The 14,917-nt window shown below is 47.9% G+C and overlaps 1 protein-coding gene across 2 annotated transcripts in view; it reads right to left on the minus strand.

Moving 5' to 3' along the window:
- KANSL1 (KAT8 regulatory NSL complex subunit 1) overlaps positions 1-14,917 on the minus strand; it is an 81,079-nt gene that overhangs the window by 18,644 nt on the left and 47,518 nt on the right. For both annotated transcript variants that reach the window (XM_082297307.1, XM_082297306.1), the window contains exon 3: positions 3,253-3,394. In XM_082297307.1, the coding sequence (XP_082153433.1) occupies positions 3,253-3,394 (142 nt within the window). The remainder of the gene's footprint in view (positions 1-3,252; positions 3,395-14,917) is intronic.

A 14,917-nucleotide genomic window follows, 5' to 3' on the forward strand; every position in this document is an offset into this window, starting at 1 on the left:
GACAAAGCACAGTGGCTGAGCACTGTTTTATCAGGTTTAACATATGCTGTCCTGCTTCTGTTTTACTCTGAGTGAAGCTTTATCTAAAGGCAGGACTGCTCTGCTCTCGGAACAACACAAAGTGAAATAAAATCATTGTCATTATGCATATTCTGAGCTGTATTATAACAAAGCAGGGCAAAATGTGCAAGGGATTAGGGAGTTGGTGGAACCTACAGACCACGAACACAGTCCAGGACAAAGACAAGCCCCACGAGTTGCATTTGGTCAAACAAGGAACCATGAAGGGGCTGCTCAGATCAAAACAGGCAGATCAGTCGTCTGAAAACAATTCTGGAGGTTGCACAGTGTGTCACAGCAAAGTGAGCCTGGAGGGGAACCTGGCCACGTTATCTGGAGAGAGGACAGGGCTACAAGGCTTCCCTCAAAGTCCACCAAGTCAAATCCCATGTGACCGGTGCCATGGGACACAGTGGAAGTCACCTGTAGTTCCATGGCAGGGGGCTGCAACCGGGTCCCTTCCAACCCAAACCAGCCTGGGATTCTGGGATTCGAAGGATGATTATCTGCCTTCACACAACTGCCTGTTCAACACATCCACGGCTTTCCAGAAAGATGGTGGCAGTTCTGGGACACTGTTTAAAAACCGTTCATAAACTAAATCCAACCGCAGGTGGCCTCTGGCCAGCAGTGAGGAAGCAGCTGGTGTCTGAAACATACATGATGTTGGTTTTCTAGAGTTTTCTGGCATCCCAGAAGGATGTTTAGTGGATGAGAGGGGCTGGAAGTCTAAACTCCAATACTGCTGGGATTTTCCTCTACTCTTGAAAGATCCTCTCCAGAAGCAGCCCATCACCTTTCAGCACTGCTTCTAGAAACATCCTTGGCCATGGTGCAGCAAAGAGCTTGGTCAGCTCCAGAAAATGCAGAGACTGGGACTGAATCCAAAATTGGGAACAAGGATACTGCTTCCTTTGACACCCCTGAAAGCACCCGGGCTTCTTGTATGCTCAGCGAGAGGAGCAGGTGGGGAAAGCTGGGCATCAGGAACAGAAGCTGCCACCAAGGACTTCTGCTTCTGGATAAAGGCAGGGGATGAAGGGAGCTGCTCCATGCCCCAGGATGCACAATTGTGAAATGAAACAAAACCACCTGATGACCTTCATGGACATCCAGAGCCTTACATTTACTGTACACACTCTTCCAATCCAAAGGCACAACAGCCTGCTATTTTTAAACGCCTGAAACAGGGTATTTTACAATCAGCTCCGAGCACACGCTCCCTGATTTGGTGACATCTCACCAGGCTCCGACTGAGCCGATCCCGAATGTGCCGAGAGCACAATTCCTGCTGAGACACCCAGGCAGCAGTTTATCCTCAAAACACAGGGTTATTTTTGACTGCCTGGTCCTTCCCTTGCTTTGATCTGACACAGCAATGTGTCTTTCTTGAAGGGTACACTGGGATGTAAACTCTGACATATAAAGGTAATTAACCTAAAAAAGAATGAAATAGAATTTCTTTGAACTTTAGAACTTGTAGAACTCTGAATTCCTGCAGCACTACATTTTAACCTCCTTATGGCCAAATAAGCTAGAGTTAAGTTATGTTGATAGAAAAAACAAGGTTTTTCCAAATTCTTTAACTGTTTTCCTTGTACAGTTTGAAGCCAAATCCATTCCAACAAGCTTGAGTGTTATTAAAACACAGGGTTGTTTCTTTAGTCCCCTATTCTTGTTCCAAGCCCTTTTAAGACTCTCTGTAGTTTTTCATTGGTGCAAACAGAATCTGTTTTACAACCACCCCAGAGCTCAATGACATCAAGATAACGACAGCTGGGTGCAGGAATAATCTCCAGCAAGTCCCTTCAGAGATGGGCTATGGGATACTTGTGGTTCTGTTTTTTTCTTCTTCAGGCAGAACAGCCACTACCCAAAACACTCAAGATTTGAATCCCCCCTGCACCCTAAGCAGTATGTTTTATCTTAAATTCATGTATTGGGTTATCACAGTTGAGTTTTGGTTTGAAAAAATCAAAGAGGATGATCCTGTTGGCCAGAACCTCCTTTCAGACCTGGAGGCTGCAGCCTTAGATAAAAACACAGGGGATGCTTGTAACCATTTTCGGGCCATTTCATGAGCCTATCAAGTTGTCATCACCTGGTGAAAGCCCTGAACCTTCCACATCACTACAGGAGTTTTCTCGTTTCTTCCATTACTTAACTTTTAGCATATAAATGTTCAGCTATTTTGTATTTTGTACTTAAAACCATGCTTCACCATCAGCTTTAAGACAGAAGGAAGATGATCCTTTCTGAAGGATCATTTGCCCACTTCCCAGAAGCCTTCTGCCCTAATCTCAGTAATGGATTCTGCTCACAAGCCGTGCTCTTCCACCTCCTCATTTAGAGCCCTCACTCACTCAATTAAGCCTGTTTTTCTACACAGCTGCATCCAAGTCCAGTCTCCCTCCCCTGCTTTCTACCCCCTGGAAGCTTCTCCCCACCACCCCCAGAGCAACACACATCTTGGGAAAGGCGTTTGCCAGACTGAATTCCTGAGGATCTCTCAGTCGATGCAATACCAGGAACCTTCTTGCCACAAACTCCAGACATTCCTCCCTCCAAGGCCTGACATTTAGATGTGCATGCCTGAACAAGTCTCCATAACAATCCCTTCCTCATCCCTCCTCTGCTGTCCCCCATTCTCCCACCATCTGAGAGCAACTCTAAAAAAATAATTCCTTCCACAGAGAAAGGTCAGCACCAAGAAATGATCTTTTTCACGAAACAGACTCAATTTTAAGCCTGTGCTGGGTGATAGCCTCTGAACTAACTTCCTCCACAGGCCACTCCCTTTCTCACTAAGTCTCAATTATTCTTATCCCCATCTTCGGCTACTCCCAAAAAGAAAGAATCAGAAGGCTTAAAAAAAAAATCAAATAAAAAGAGAAAGGTTTAAGCGATGGGGAACAGCGTCACACATGCAACAGCACCAGCTCTGCTCAGCACCAAAGACTGACTCTAGAGTAAGGTATTGCTCCCTTCACGTTATTGTATTGAACCAGGGACAGGAACTACACACAGCCCATGCCAAATTGCATTACAATTAGTCACAGCTTTGCAATCTGTTTTGGGAGAGAGGCAGGGGGGAAAAAGCATCAGACTTTGCATCCGCACTCTCTGGTGTCAGAGAGAGCCATTAGGAGGCAAAGCAGAACCACAGGCACCCAAAGGCATCCTGCTCCTCACCTTATTGGCTCTAATCTGCTTGTAAATGTCCGTTTGCTGCCGGATTCGGTATTCCAGGTCCGAGACGTGGGCTTGGAGCCAGTTCCAGCGGCTGACGATGGCGGCACGGTCTGCTGCCCATCTCCACTCTGCCCTTCGCCTCCTGCAACAACACAGAGGGGAAGGGGGATTATTTTGAGTGTGATTTTAATTACACAGGCCACAAAAATCCAAGGAGAACTGACAGACAGATCAAAAGCTCCATCCTGGATGGCAGAACTGATACCATCTCACTGTTAATAATTACCAAGGAATTACAGACGTGCTGCAAGGACCATGTCTCTGCAGAGCAATATTCCAACATCTTTAGTCACATTCCAGTGACTGAAATCTTTAAAAAAAGTCTGTCATCAGTCCCCAAATCCACCTGAACAGCAGCTCATACCATGTGGCCACAATTAAAACTCAGGGACAAGTTTCACAACCACCCCTGCTGGGGTTTGGAAGTAAAACCACTGCTTGGAGAGGACCAACAGGGCCAACCTTGCACAAGCTGCTCCCCTGCAATGAGGTCCTGCACAGCACAGAGCAGGCAACAGCAATGCAGACCTGATTTCTGCATCTGATGGATGGACCCAGCAAATAAAGAAGCCAGAAAATAACATCAACTGTCATCAAAACACCCTCAATCCCTACTGCTGCACTCCAGAGCAGAAAGGAACACAAAGATGGTAAGGAAGGGATAAATCCACAGCTCCACTCTCCACATTAAAAGCCACAATATCACGAAAATATATCCTAAGCATCCTGATTCCTGTGGATAGATATTAAGGTTGCCCGGAAAGGAAGAAAGCCCCGACATGGTGTGGAAACAAAGCATCAGCAGAAAGTGCTGACAAATCCAGTGTTGCTGCACAAAGCCTTTGCCACATATGGATGCTTAGCAATTAAGAAATTAATCACCAAATAATTCCCTTTGCCCATCTCCCCCTCCTTCTGTGTAGCAATTTTGAACCAGCCAGAGCATGTGGGGCAGGAGAGCCACAGCAACGTCCAGATGTTTCCTCCAAAATCAAACCAGAAAGTCTTCTGCTGAGATTAACCCATTTCAGAGCTGAAACCAGCCACTACAGCAGAAGCAGCACGTGGTAAATGAGGTTTTGTACTGAGGCAGCCCCAGCTGCAGAGATGGGAAGGAGCAGAAATCATCAAGTTCTTTGAAAAATCTGCACCTCCTGGGCCTCTGCCCTGATTTAGGCATAACTGCTAGCAAATGCACTTGCCTAAAAATGAAATAAATACAAAAAAGTCCCAGGGTTATTACGAGTTTCAAATCAACTAATAGAAATACCCTGAAAAGGAGGAGTTGGTTGCTTCAAACTGCAAGTGAAACCCATGCACTTAGAACAAGACACGTCATCCATATTCCTGCTGGACCTTCGGCTGCACGGGCGGCGGCCCTGCAGAGCCACTGTGGATGAGGCCACATTCCCACAGAACAGGCAACGCTGCCTTCTGCCCTCCCAACCTGCTCCAAGACCTTTTCCCAAACACCTTTAGGAGTTCAAGCCCTTCTCTCTGGAAAAACCTCCCTGTGTAAAGCCTGAATTTGGCAGTTTGCTCTTTGGGGATCCACAGAGCGCTGGGAATTATTTTTAGAAATAAGTTTTTAGAATCAAATGCTGCTGAGAGCACATCCCAAGTGCCAATTCCCTGGTTTGCTTCTCCCAACATTACAAAGCACCTCTGCCTGCTGGAACACTGGCCTGTGCTGTTAAATACAACCCATTCTTTTGCTCAGATTACACAGAAATTGAGATTAAGTATGAAAAAAATAGTTTTAAATCCATTTGGTTTCCTAAGTGACATGGCAGCACAAGCAGCAGCAGACCTGCTCCTCACCTTAAAATCAGGACACATCCTACCCCAGAAAAACCCACTGGATTTGAACCAAAAATAACCCAAGAAAGCGAAACACAGTAATGTACACTTCATCCTCTGACACCCTGCGGCAGCAGTGGAGGAGGGGAAGAACAGAATGATGGCTCAGCCACACTTTCCAAAACAGCACCGAGCGTAGTGTGTCTCTATATTTAGAACTGAGCCTTTCCCAGTTGGTCCCACCCTTCCCTGCGAGGTGCTGCCAGCAACATCCTGGGATGGATGTTCCCCTCATGGGGATCAGCTGCGGGATAAGGACCTATGGATATTCCTCAGCTTTAATGTCTCCATAAGCATTTTGTGGAAATTATTCTTTTCTCATCTAGCATTAGAAAGGAGCAACCGTGCACAACATAGAGTGTGATGTCCTGCAGTGACCACTGGGAATCCGAAACCTCCACTTGCTCTGGGGGAGAGGGAAACCCACTCCTTTCTTTCTAAACCTGAACAGAGTCTACAGGGAAGATGGAGAGGGACTTTGTACAAGGCCACGGAGTGACACGACAAGGGGAAATGGCTTCAAACTGATAGAGGGAAGGGTTAGACTGGATACTGGGAAGACATCCCTTCCTGTGAGGGTGGTTAGGCCCTGGCATAGGGGTCACTTAGCTCCAACGCCCTGCCACGGCAGGGACACTTTCCACAAGTCCAGGCTGCCTCCAAGCCCCGTCCCACCTGGCCTTGGACACCTCCAGGGATGAGGCAGCCACAGCTGCTCTGGGGACCCTGTGCCAGGGCCTGACCACCCTCTTAAGGAAGGATTTCTTCCCAATATCCAATCTCAACCTCAGCTTCCAGACCCTCAGTCAGCCTATCCGCCCACCAGTCCATGCTGCTTTCTGCTGAGTCCATGCAGCTGAATTCCAACCAGACAGAGACAGCCCCAACAAACTGAGGGAATTAGAGATCAGCAGACTTATTTTTCACCAGGAGACTGCCCTACTAAAGGCCCAGCTGCAAAGTGAGCAGAGCAGATCCACCAGCTGCTGCTAAACCACCCTGGCAATGACATGGAGCTGCCGTGGAGCTAGAACTTATTTCAGACTGGAAAGTTACAGGCTGAAGGGGAACTACATCATCAGAACCACTTCTAGGAGTCAGCAGAATGAACGAGAAACGGCCACCGGGGTCTGGAGGGAGATTGTTTCTGCCACTCCAAGCACCTGAGCAAACCCAAACCATCTTGATGTTAAATGAGGAAATAAAAGGTCACACTGGAAGAAACAGTCGATGTCAGAAGAGAGAGAAACACAACGCAGAAACACTGAGAAACTCTGCAGGCAGCCAAGCAGACTGAGAGCTGGAACAGCCATGGGAGGGATTCGCTGGGAACCAGAGAATGCCTTTGGCAGGGATGCCAGGAGGCGGCACAGCCGGGGCACCCGGCAGCTCCGAGAGCCTCGGACACTCGCAGATTAATGCCACAACGTGAGGCAATAAGCTCCAGCTTTCCAGGCATTTTCCATATGGTTTCCCTCCTCTACCCTGTACTGGAATATTCCCAGGGGCTTTGCTGTCCCCTGGAAGGCAGTCACCTTCCAATGCAGAGGTCATGCTGTATTTACTCCCCTCTTTCCTACACAGCTTTGGACAGAAAAAATCACCAAAGAGTGGTTCAAAGGGGTTTGAGACCTTCCCCCCAAAAACACACAGCTCAGCCTCCCTCACCTTCCAGAGGCAAACTGGGAAGGTGTCAGCCCCTTCCCTGGAGCACCCTCACCGTGGCATCAGGACAGAGCCCCCGAGGCACAGGATGGGACCTTTCCTCAATAAGACAGCCAGTATCTGCCCACTGGGTGAGGCTGCAGCACTGGGAGTCAGGAGATGCCTGCCAGGTGACCACAGCTGGGGGGGGGGGGGGGGGAATGGATGAGCCTTAAGGTCCCTTCCCACCCAAGCCATCCTGGAATTCTGTGACTGTGACACACCCATGTGCCCTGCTCACACAGACAATTCTAAGCATTATCCTCGAGCAATACACAAACGCAATTTTTAAAATTGCTCTTGTAATCTTTAAGTGTGCCTCACTAAAGAAAGAGATTTGAACCCCATTCAGCTGCTATTTTCCACTTTGCTCCATATATTAATCGCATTCATTCTTCAGCTCACCAAGCTTTTATCCTTTTTTAATTATTATTATTTTGGATCGATGCAAAACCAGATCAGTGTGTGGAGCAAGAGTTAAAGCTCTGCCAAACCCACTCTCATGACGACTCCGAGGGAAGAAGAGAAAACCCCACAAGGCTCGAGAACAATCTCATTAGCTGATTGTAACATTTCTGCCTGCAAAGAAGCCAAAGTGAACAATTTGTTCAGCTGAACACCCACCCCCACCCCTGGACAGAACCATCAGCTTTGAAGGGCTCTTCTATTCCCAGCATGTGCTCGGCACTCTGCTGAATCTCCTTCCAACCTCCCCTCAGCTCATTCATTCCCATATTCACACAAACCCAGGACCTCCAGAGCCTGGGAGTGAAGACTTATTTCCACTGAAAAACCCCCACTGCTCAGGGAAAAACTTGGGAGCACAAATCCTAAAGCACAAGAAGGGCTAAGCCAAGCTCCTGCCCAAGACAGAGGCCAGCAGCCCAGGGACCAGCATGATCTGCATTCCAACACAGCTCATCCCAGTTGCCCCCCTTTTGCTGAGGGAGAGACATCGAAACCATGCCACCCCCCCCAGCAACCACCCGGATCAGGGTATTCAAGGGTTGGTTTGGCATCTTTAGTTCATTTCTATTAGAAAAAAAATAAAATAAAAAAAAAAAGGTGGCCCAAGGCAGCTGTTCAAAGATGCCTGAACTCCTGCACAGGAATCACAGCACAACCAGAAATCACAGCCTGTGGCAACTCAGCAGAATCCAAACTTCCACTACCCCAGCTGCAGAAGGAGTGTCCAGCCCACGGCCTAACATGTCCCAACAGCCCCTCATCCCGAGGGAATGCTCCAAACTGGAGTTCATTCACTGTGTTCTCCCCACTCTCCCCTCTCACTGTTGCAGCCAAAGCTTTGCCCCCAGGCCACTCTCCTGGCAGTTTCTCTCCCCAGAATATCCCCAAATCCTTTCCTAGTGCAAGGCAAATGCAGCCTAAGGATCCAAGGAAACCCTTGGATGAGTACAAAACTCAATCCTCAAACAGACCTACAGATGGGGAAACAAAAGAGGGAAATGAAAAATACCGAAGCGAAACAACTGCTAAGGTGGGGGGACAGAGACCCCCCAACCTGCTCATGGCACCGAAAAACCTGAAGCTACAAAACCACCTTCAACTCATCCTACCACTCACACACTGTCCTGTGACTCACAAGTTTAACTACTTCAGAAGCTGCATAATGAAAATACACTGGAATCCACTCTGAGAAAGTTTCCCCTGAGTAAAAAGTCAGAGGATTATTTATGTTGTTGAACATCATCATCTCCACACCTCAAGGTCAGGCTTAACTTCACAAGACTTAAATGTCTGGCATGCAAGTGCTTTCACAAAGTGTCCTCAGAAAAGGAACTAAACCAAGCCATCCTACTAAATTACCCTTCTTCCTTGAACTACCCTCAAGACCATGCTGGATGGGGCTCTGAGCAACCTGGCATAGCAGAAGGTGTTCCTTCCCATGGCAGGGGGTTGGAGCTGGATGATCTTTGAGATCATTTCCAACCCAAACCATTCCACTGTTCTATTTAATTCTAATTATCATCTATTCCATGATTTCCCTTAAACAGAGTATTTCGAAAAATAGTATATGCCACTTAGAGGAATCCCAGTAAGTGGGCAGGGAACAACCCAGCAAATTCTATGCAGACACACACAGACACACGGAGCACACAAGCTGTACCCGGTTTCTCACCCGTAAACAAGAAAACATCATTTTATTTACCTCCTGTTTTTAGCTCAGAGCAACACTGCTGGCTGTGAATCACCACCCCCAGCACCTGCAGAAACTGTGACATCAGTCCTCGCTCCCTGTGCCACGCTTGGGGCCTGGCTGTGCTGCAGGAATGGAGTTAAGGTCCCGTATCAGAGCAGTTCCAGAGCACTGCCCAAGGCTGGACTAAACGGTCTTAGAGGTCTTTTCTAACTGAGAGGATTCCACAATTCTGTGAAGGTGAAACTGCACAGCCCCAGGTGCCACACGAGGCTGGTGTGCAGTGACACAGCATCTCATCCCCGGGGCCTCGGGGTCTGGATCCTGCGTGGCGCACCCAGGGTGACTCACTGGGATGCTGAGTCACTCCCCATCCGTGCTGGCCCTTCTCAGCCCATCCACAATCCCAGTGGAAACACACAAACCTCGAGAGGAACACGCGGCAGCTCCCACCAAAGCCTGGAAATGGCAGAATGGTGTCTCAGAAGTACTTTTGTGCTATTTCAAATCCAAGTGCCCCAGATCTTTACACCATGACATTTATGCACTGCCCCAAGCATTTATTCAGCTGACTGTCTGAAAAACAGCCATTCCCAGCTCTAGCTGCTCTTGAGCCCTTAGCAGCGACAATTGTTCTGTGACAACAGCCAAAAATTCGGATTTTATTCTTTCGGCTACGCCAACACAAGTACTTTGGGCCATGTCTGAACCCTGTTTAGCACCCATGGACAAAGGTGTGGGGAGAGAAGGGGAAGGCGAGGGAGCAAGGTGGGGGACAGGAGGTGGGATCAGAAGAGTGTGCCATCACAAGAGTGTGGTCACCACAAGCTGCCTGTTACACCAGGAAAACCAACTCTCCAGAGGCACAGCAGAGCAGTCAGCTGAAGAATACTGTGTTTTAAGAGAATTTATTGGACCCGTTTTTCAGCAGAGCTCTCCACATGCTCACGGGCACTGAGGCAGGCAGAGCAGAGCAGCTCGAACCGCCCCGGTGCAGATTCTGCCTGATCACCATCACTCCAGACATTTAAGACAGTTTCTTACTCCCTTGCAGCTAAATCCAGGAATGAGAAGGTGACACTACACCAGGCACCAAAGTTTGCTCCAATTGCATTCAGTTCATTGTGACTTTTTCCCTTAATGCTCAGATTAAGATGCCATTCTCAACATTACAAACTATGAACCAAGAATGCCTACTTTTCCCTCAAAATGCCTAAAATACAATTGTTCCAGTTTACAACAAACATCTTCCAGGAGCATATCCTTCTTTTTGCTGAGTAAGGGTCTTTATCAAGGTTATAATTTTGCTTACAGCAGCTTCCCAGTAGGCCTGGGTTGCACAGGAGAATCATTACCCTTCTTAGACTCAGTTTTCATCAGGAGTTAAAATTCTTCCACAAGAAAGCAGAAAGTGGCAGAAGCACAAGTCAGTGGAAATTCCGCTCTTCGTTTTTTCTCCTCTTCACATTAAATGCAGGATCTCACCAAGAGATTTATAACTTTCTTCTGGCAAACTCAAGAGCTGAGGACCAGCAACTCCTGTTCACTAAGAGGATACAGTAAGTGACGACAGGGGTTTGACATCTCCACTAACACATCATGAGCACAACCAGCAACAACCACAAGCCATTATCTTGAATACTGCAACTCCATCCTAAAGCTCTGCTTGCTGCCAAAGCAAAGCACCAGAAGAGCAAAGCAGCCACTTCCCAGCTCCTGGTCTCCCTTCAGCACCATGAGATCACCTCACACTTGGCAGCATGGGATGATGTGACTTTCTGGATTGCTGGAAAACAAGTTTCCCTGAAAATAATGCAGTTAAAACATCAAAGAGAAGGAAGGGGGTGTTCAGCATTCTATGTTCTTCAAACTAAACTGAGAGCACAACAGAGAGGAGACAATTACGGCATGGAGTAAACTGTTTGAAAAGTTATTACACTTGTTCCACAGCAAAGCCCTTTGTATGCGTGCAAGTAGAGCAGTTTGGTGTCCAAGTGGGGGAGCGCTCACTGCAGCCCATTAGTGCCACAGTCCCTGGGGGAACAAGAATAGAGACTATGCAAATCAGGATCCATTGTTAAAAGGGAAAATTTATTTCACATTCCTGAGCAGCAGTGTTCCTGGAGCATAACAATTGGAGAGGCCCTTCTGCTGAGCATGGCACATTTTTATGCTCCACAGTAAATCAATATTCCGTAATACAGAAACTACATGAAATTATTGCCAGGGTGAGGACAGTAGCTCTGAGCTGTGGTGAGCAGCACTAACACAACACCGTGTCAGGACAGGACTTATTTGGGATGTGTTTTCATTGTTTAGGAGGGTTACTGAAGGCAGAATTTATGGAATGATTCTCCAGGATGTTAAAACCTTCCAGCTCATACCGTAAGGCGAATGGCACCAACAAAGGCATTTCCTGATTGTGCTGCTCTCAACTTGATCTAAACAAGCACCACTACAGTTGTCCCAGTGTCCCAAAGCTTCCCCACTTGGGCAGCACCAGCAAAACAATCTCACAATGAGATATTCAAGAAAAAAGCGGAGTTAATCTCAAAGCAAAGAATTCTTCCTTGCAAGAGGGGAATTGACTATTCCTTCAGTATTTACCAAACCTCCCAACAACGGAGCTCACTACAGACTGACACAGGATGCAGAAACTTTTTTTCAACTCAGCCACTTCTGATCACCATCACTCCAGGATGGAAGTGAGTAGGGGAACAAATAAAACCTGCTTTCAGTTTCCTCTTAGTTTATCTTGCAGGAGATAGACTCTTCCTCTTTGCACCCACCCACTGCACCCAGTAAGCACTGACAGAGAGGAGGGAGCAGCACTGGATACTCCCATCTTTCCAGGGATAAAAAAGCAGCTTCAGTCTCTTCACTTCTCATTATGCAGCCGTTAAGACCTGAGGTCAAAGGGTGTTTTGTCATGGCTCAGGGGGACCAGGGGGGCTTTTGTTTAACTCCACAGGTTCTGCAGCCCAAGATCAAAATGAAACTTCAGGATAAGTGATTACACTGAAACAGGCTCAGCTCGAGGCCTGGGAAATTTCTGCACAGCTGGGATGACCTCACCCTCCTTATCTGCTCTTTCATGTCCTGGGAGGAAGAGGAGAGAGCTCTGCAAACACGTCTCCAAATGCAGAATTCCGACACAAAGTTTGTGGTCCTGAACACAGCTCTGAGATCACAAAATTACGCTCTGCTCTGTACCTGGAACACAAAAGCTCTAAATCCTCCTCACAAAAGTCTCCTAAAAAGGTTTTTTTCAGTTTTCCTCACAGTTCATTAGAGCAAGGAGGATTTTAAGCTCACACAAAGGCAGCAGTCAAGAACTCCAGAGAGTTTTTGACTCCCCATCCCTGGAAATGTTCAAGGCCCAGGGCTTGGAGCAACGTGGTCTAGTGGGAAGTGTCCCTGCCCATGGCAGGGGGGTGGGACTGGATAAGCTTTAAGGTTCCTCGCAACCATTCTATGATTCTAAAAAATACATTTGTTTGGACCACATAGTGACATCAGGACAAACCAGGCAGAAGCCAAGGAAGATTTCCAGTGGAAGCAGAAGTTCCCAGCAGTGCCAAAAATGGCTGAAATGGACCGGGCTTGGAGTAAGGGAGAGCTAATCCTGGATTTTAGGGAACACTGAAGCAGCAGAGCAGCATCAATGCAGCACTGCATCAGTGGTATGAACTCACCCAGCAGGTGCAGTCCCAAGGCTCCCAGCCTTCCAGGGGAGCAGCAATCTGCAGCCTGTGGGAGAGCACTGCGAGCAAGCTGCACGAGTGCAACCCCAGCTCAGGCCCACTCACTCAGGGGCTTGCCCTGATTTCCAAGCCTTCAATCCCAGTAGCTTCAGAGTTGTAGGAAAAATGAAATTTCCTTTTCTTTTTTTGCTTGAAGCACGGGAAGGTCATCGCTGTTCAAAGTAACAGGAACACCATGGCTTTTAGGGACAGAGAACACCTACTGGATCTAGATACTCTCTGTGGTGCTGTGCTCAGTTTCTCTGCAGCCCCTCTTAGCACAAGTCCCTCCCCAGGCCTCTCTCAGCGCAGCCCCCAGCAAAGACCCTTCAGTCTAAACCAGCACGAGAATGAAGCTACACATCAATATTAAATCTGAAGGTCATTTAGTCAAGGGAAGGGGCAGCCATGCTATTTCAGGCATCGATCCAAGGAAAGTCTCCTCTTTCAACCCAAAGAGCTCTTCCAGTTAACATAGAAATAACACATTTCTGGCCTCCAAGCCCTTTATCTAAGAAATGGGATAAAATAATCCTGGCTGAAGGACTGCTGTATAGCACAGGAGCTTGGAAGAAGTCCAGAGAGAAATGGAAAGGGAGAGGGACAAGAGGAGACTGATGTGAGTCACGCTAGGTTTGGTTTTGCCTGGAGCCAGAGAAACACGGCGGAAAGGGGTCATGGAGCATCAGGATGGCACGGGCAGGGAGAAGGGCAGCTGCTTCCAGCTACTTAACTGCGGCCAGGCAGCACCAGAGGCAGCAGATCAGCAGGTATAAACTATGGAATTAGCAATTGTGTTCTACAGCAAAGATGCAGAAAGGTTTCATGGCACTGGATCAAATCTGAGACCGAGATCCCTGTGAATGCAGGGGAAGCTGCTGGTTTGGGGTAGGTAAACTTGGGGCACCAGAGGAAGGAGCTTTGGGCAGAGCTGTCCTGGGGGTGGGTGGAGATGGCCAAAATAAGGCTGTAAAATCCAGTTGTATTTCCATGAGAAGAAAGGCACAATCTGCATTGTTTGGCCACGTGAAACCCCTTTTATCAGCAACGCTCTGGCACACAAAGGACTGAAGAAACACTGGATTCAAACATCAAATGGGAGATACAAAAGAGCATCTCTGCTTTCCAAGAAAGGGCTGAGCTCTGACCAGGTCGAAGAATCTTCCAGAAGAGCAACTCTGGCCACTAATGAATGCCACTAATGAAGGGTTTTCAGGGAGCTTCCCATCTCATCTGCATTCAACCGACATTCGACACATCATGTCACTTCCCTCCACTCCTCATCACAGCTTTGGCACCAGTGGACGTCTGTCAACACCCATGAATTTCTCAGGCATTCCTGGCTCCTTTATAAAGTTTTCCATCATTTAATGAATTTCATTTAATGAATCTGCAAATCCCTCTGCACGGTCCCACAGAGCACAGTTTAAGAGAGCCACTATTTCAGCCCATACTAACTTCTGAGCGTGTTTGTCAGAAACAATTTTAAACCCCAGCAATTTCTGGACAGTAGAAAGGAGGAGTATTTCACCCCACGTACGGCAGAGGTGGCACATGCTGGAGCTGAACAAACTCTGGATGATCTGCTAGGAAGTGATGGAGACAAAAAGGAGCCAAGGCTCCACTTGGCAACTCATCTGAGGGCTGCAGCTGAGTCCTGTGGGTCACATCCTCCCATCCACCCTGGGGGAGGCCCTGCCCTTTGGGACAAGGACCAAACGCTCTTGGCACAGATGTCTGGGAGGGGACAAGCAGAGCACAGCTCCTGCTGGAGCTCCACCTGTGCCCTGCTCCAGTCCCATGCTGCCAAACCATCCTTCAACACAACTCAGTGCACTGTAAAACAAGGACCTCCCCCAAACACAGTTTTAGCCACAGGAGGCCTCTGCTGCTTGCTGTGGGCTGACAAGTTTAAACTCTCAGATCCCCTATTTACTTGGCTGAAAAAGAGCATGGGGTAATTCAAACTCGGAGAGCACACAAGCATTGGAGGGAAGGAAGCGGAATCTGGATGAGTCTGCAGAGCTGAGGTGGCCGATGCTCACAAATTGAATGCCGGAATTTGGATGTGAACCATCCAAATCACAAATCATGTTTGCTGCATGGGACCTTGTGAGAGCCTGATGAGGACACCCCTGCC

Source organism: Coloeus monedula (assembly GCF_965178545.1).
Source record: "Coloeus monedula genome assembly, chromosome: 26".
Taxonomy (NCBI): domain Eukaryota; kingdom Metazoa; phylum Chordata; class Aves; order Passeriformes; family Corvidae; genus Coloeus; species Coloeus monedula.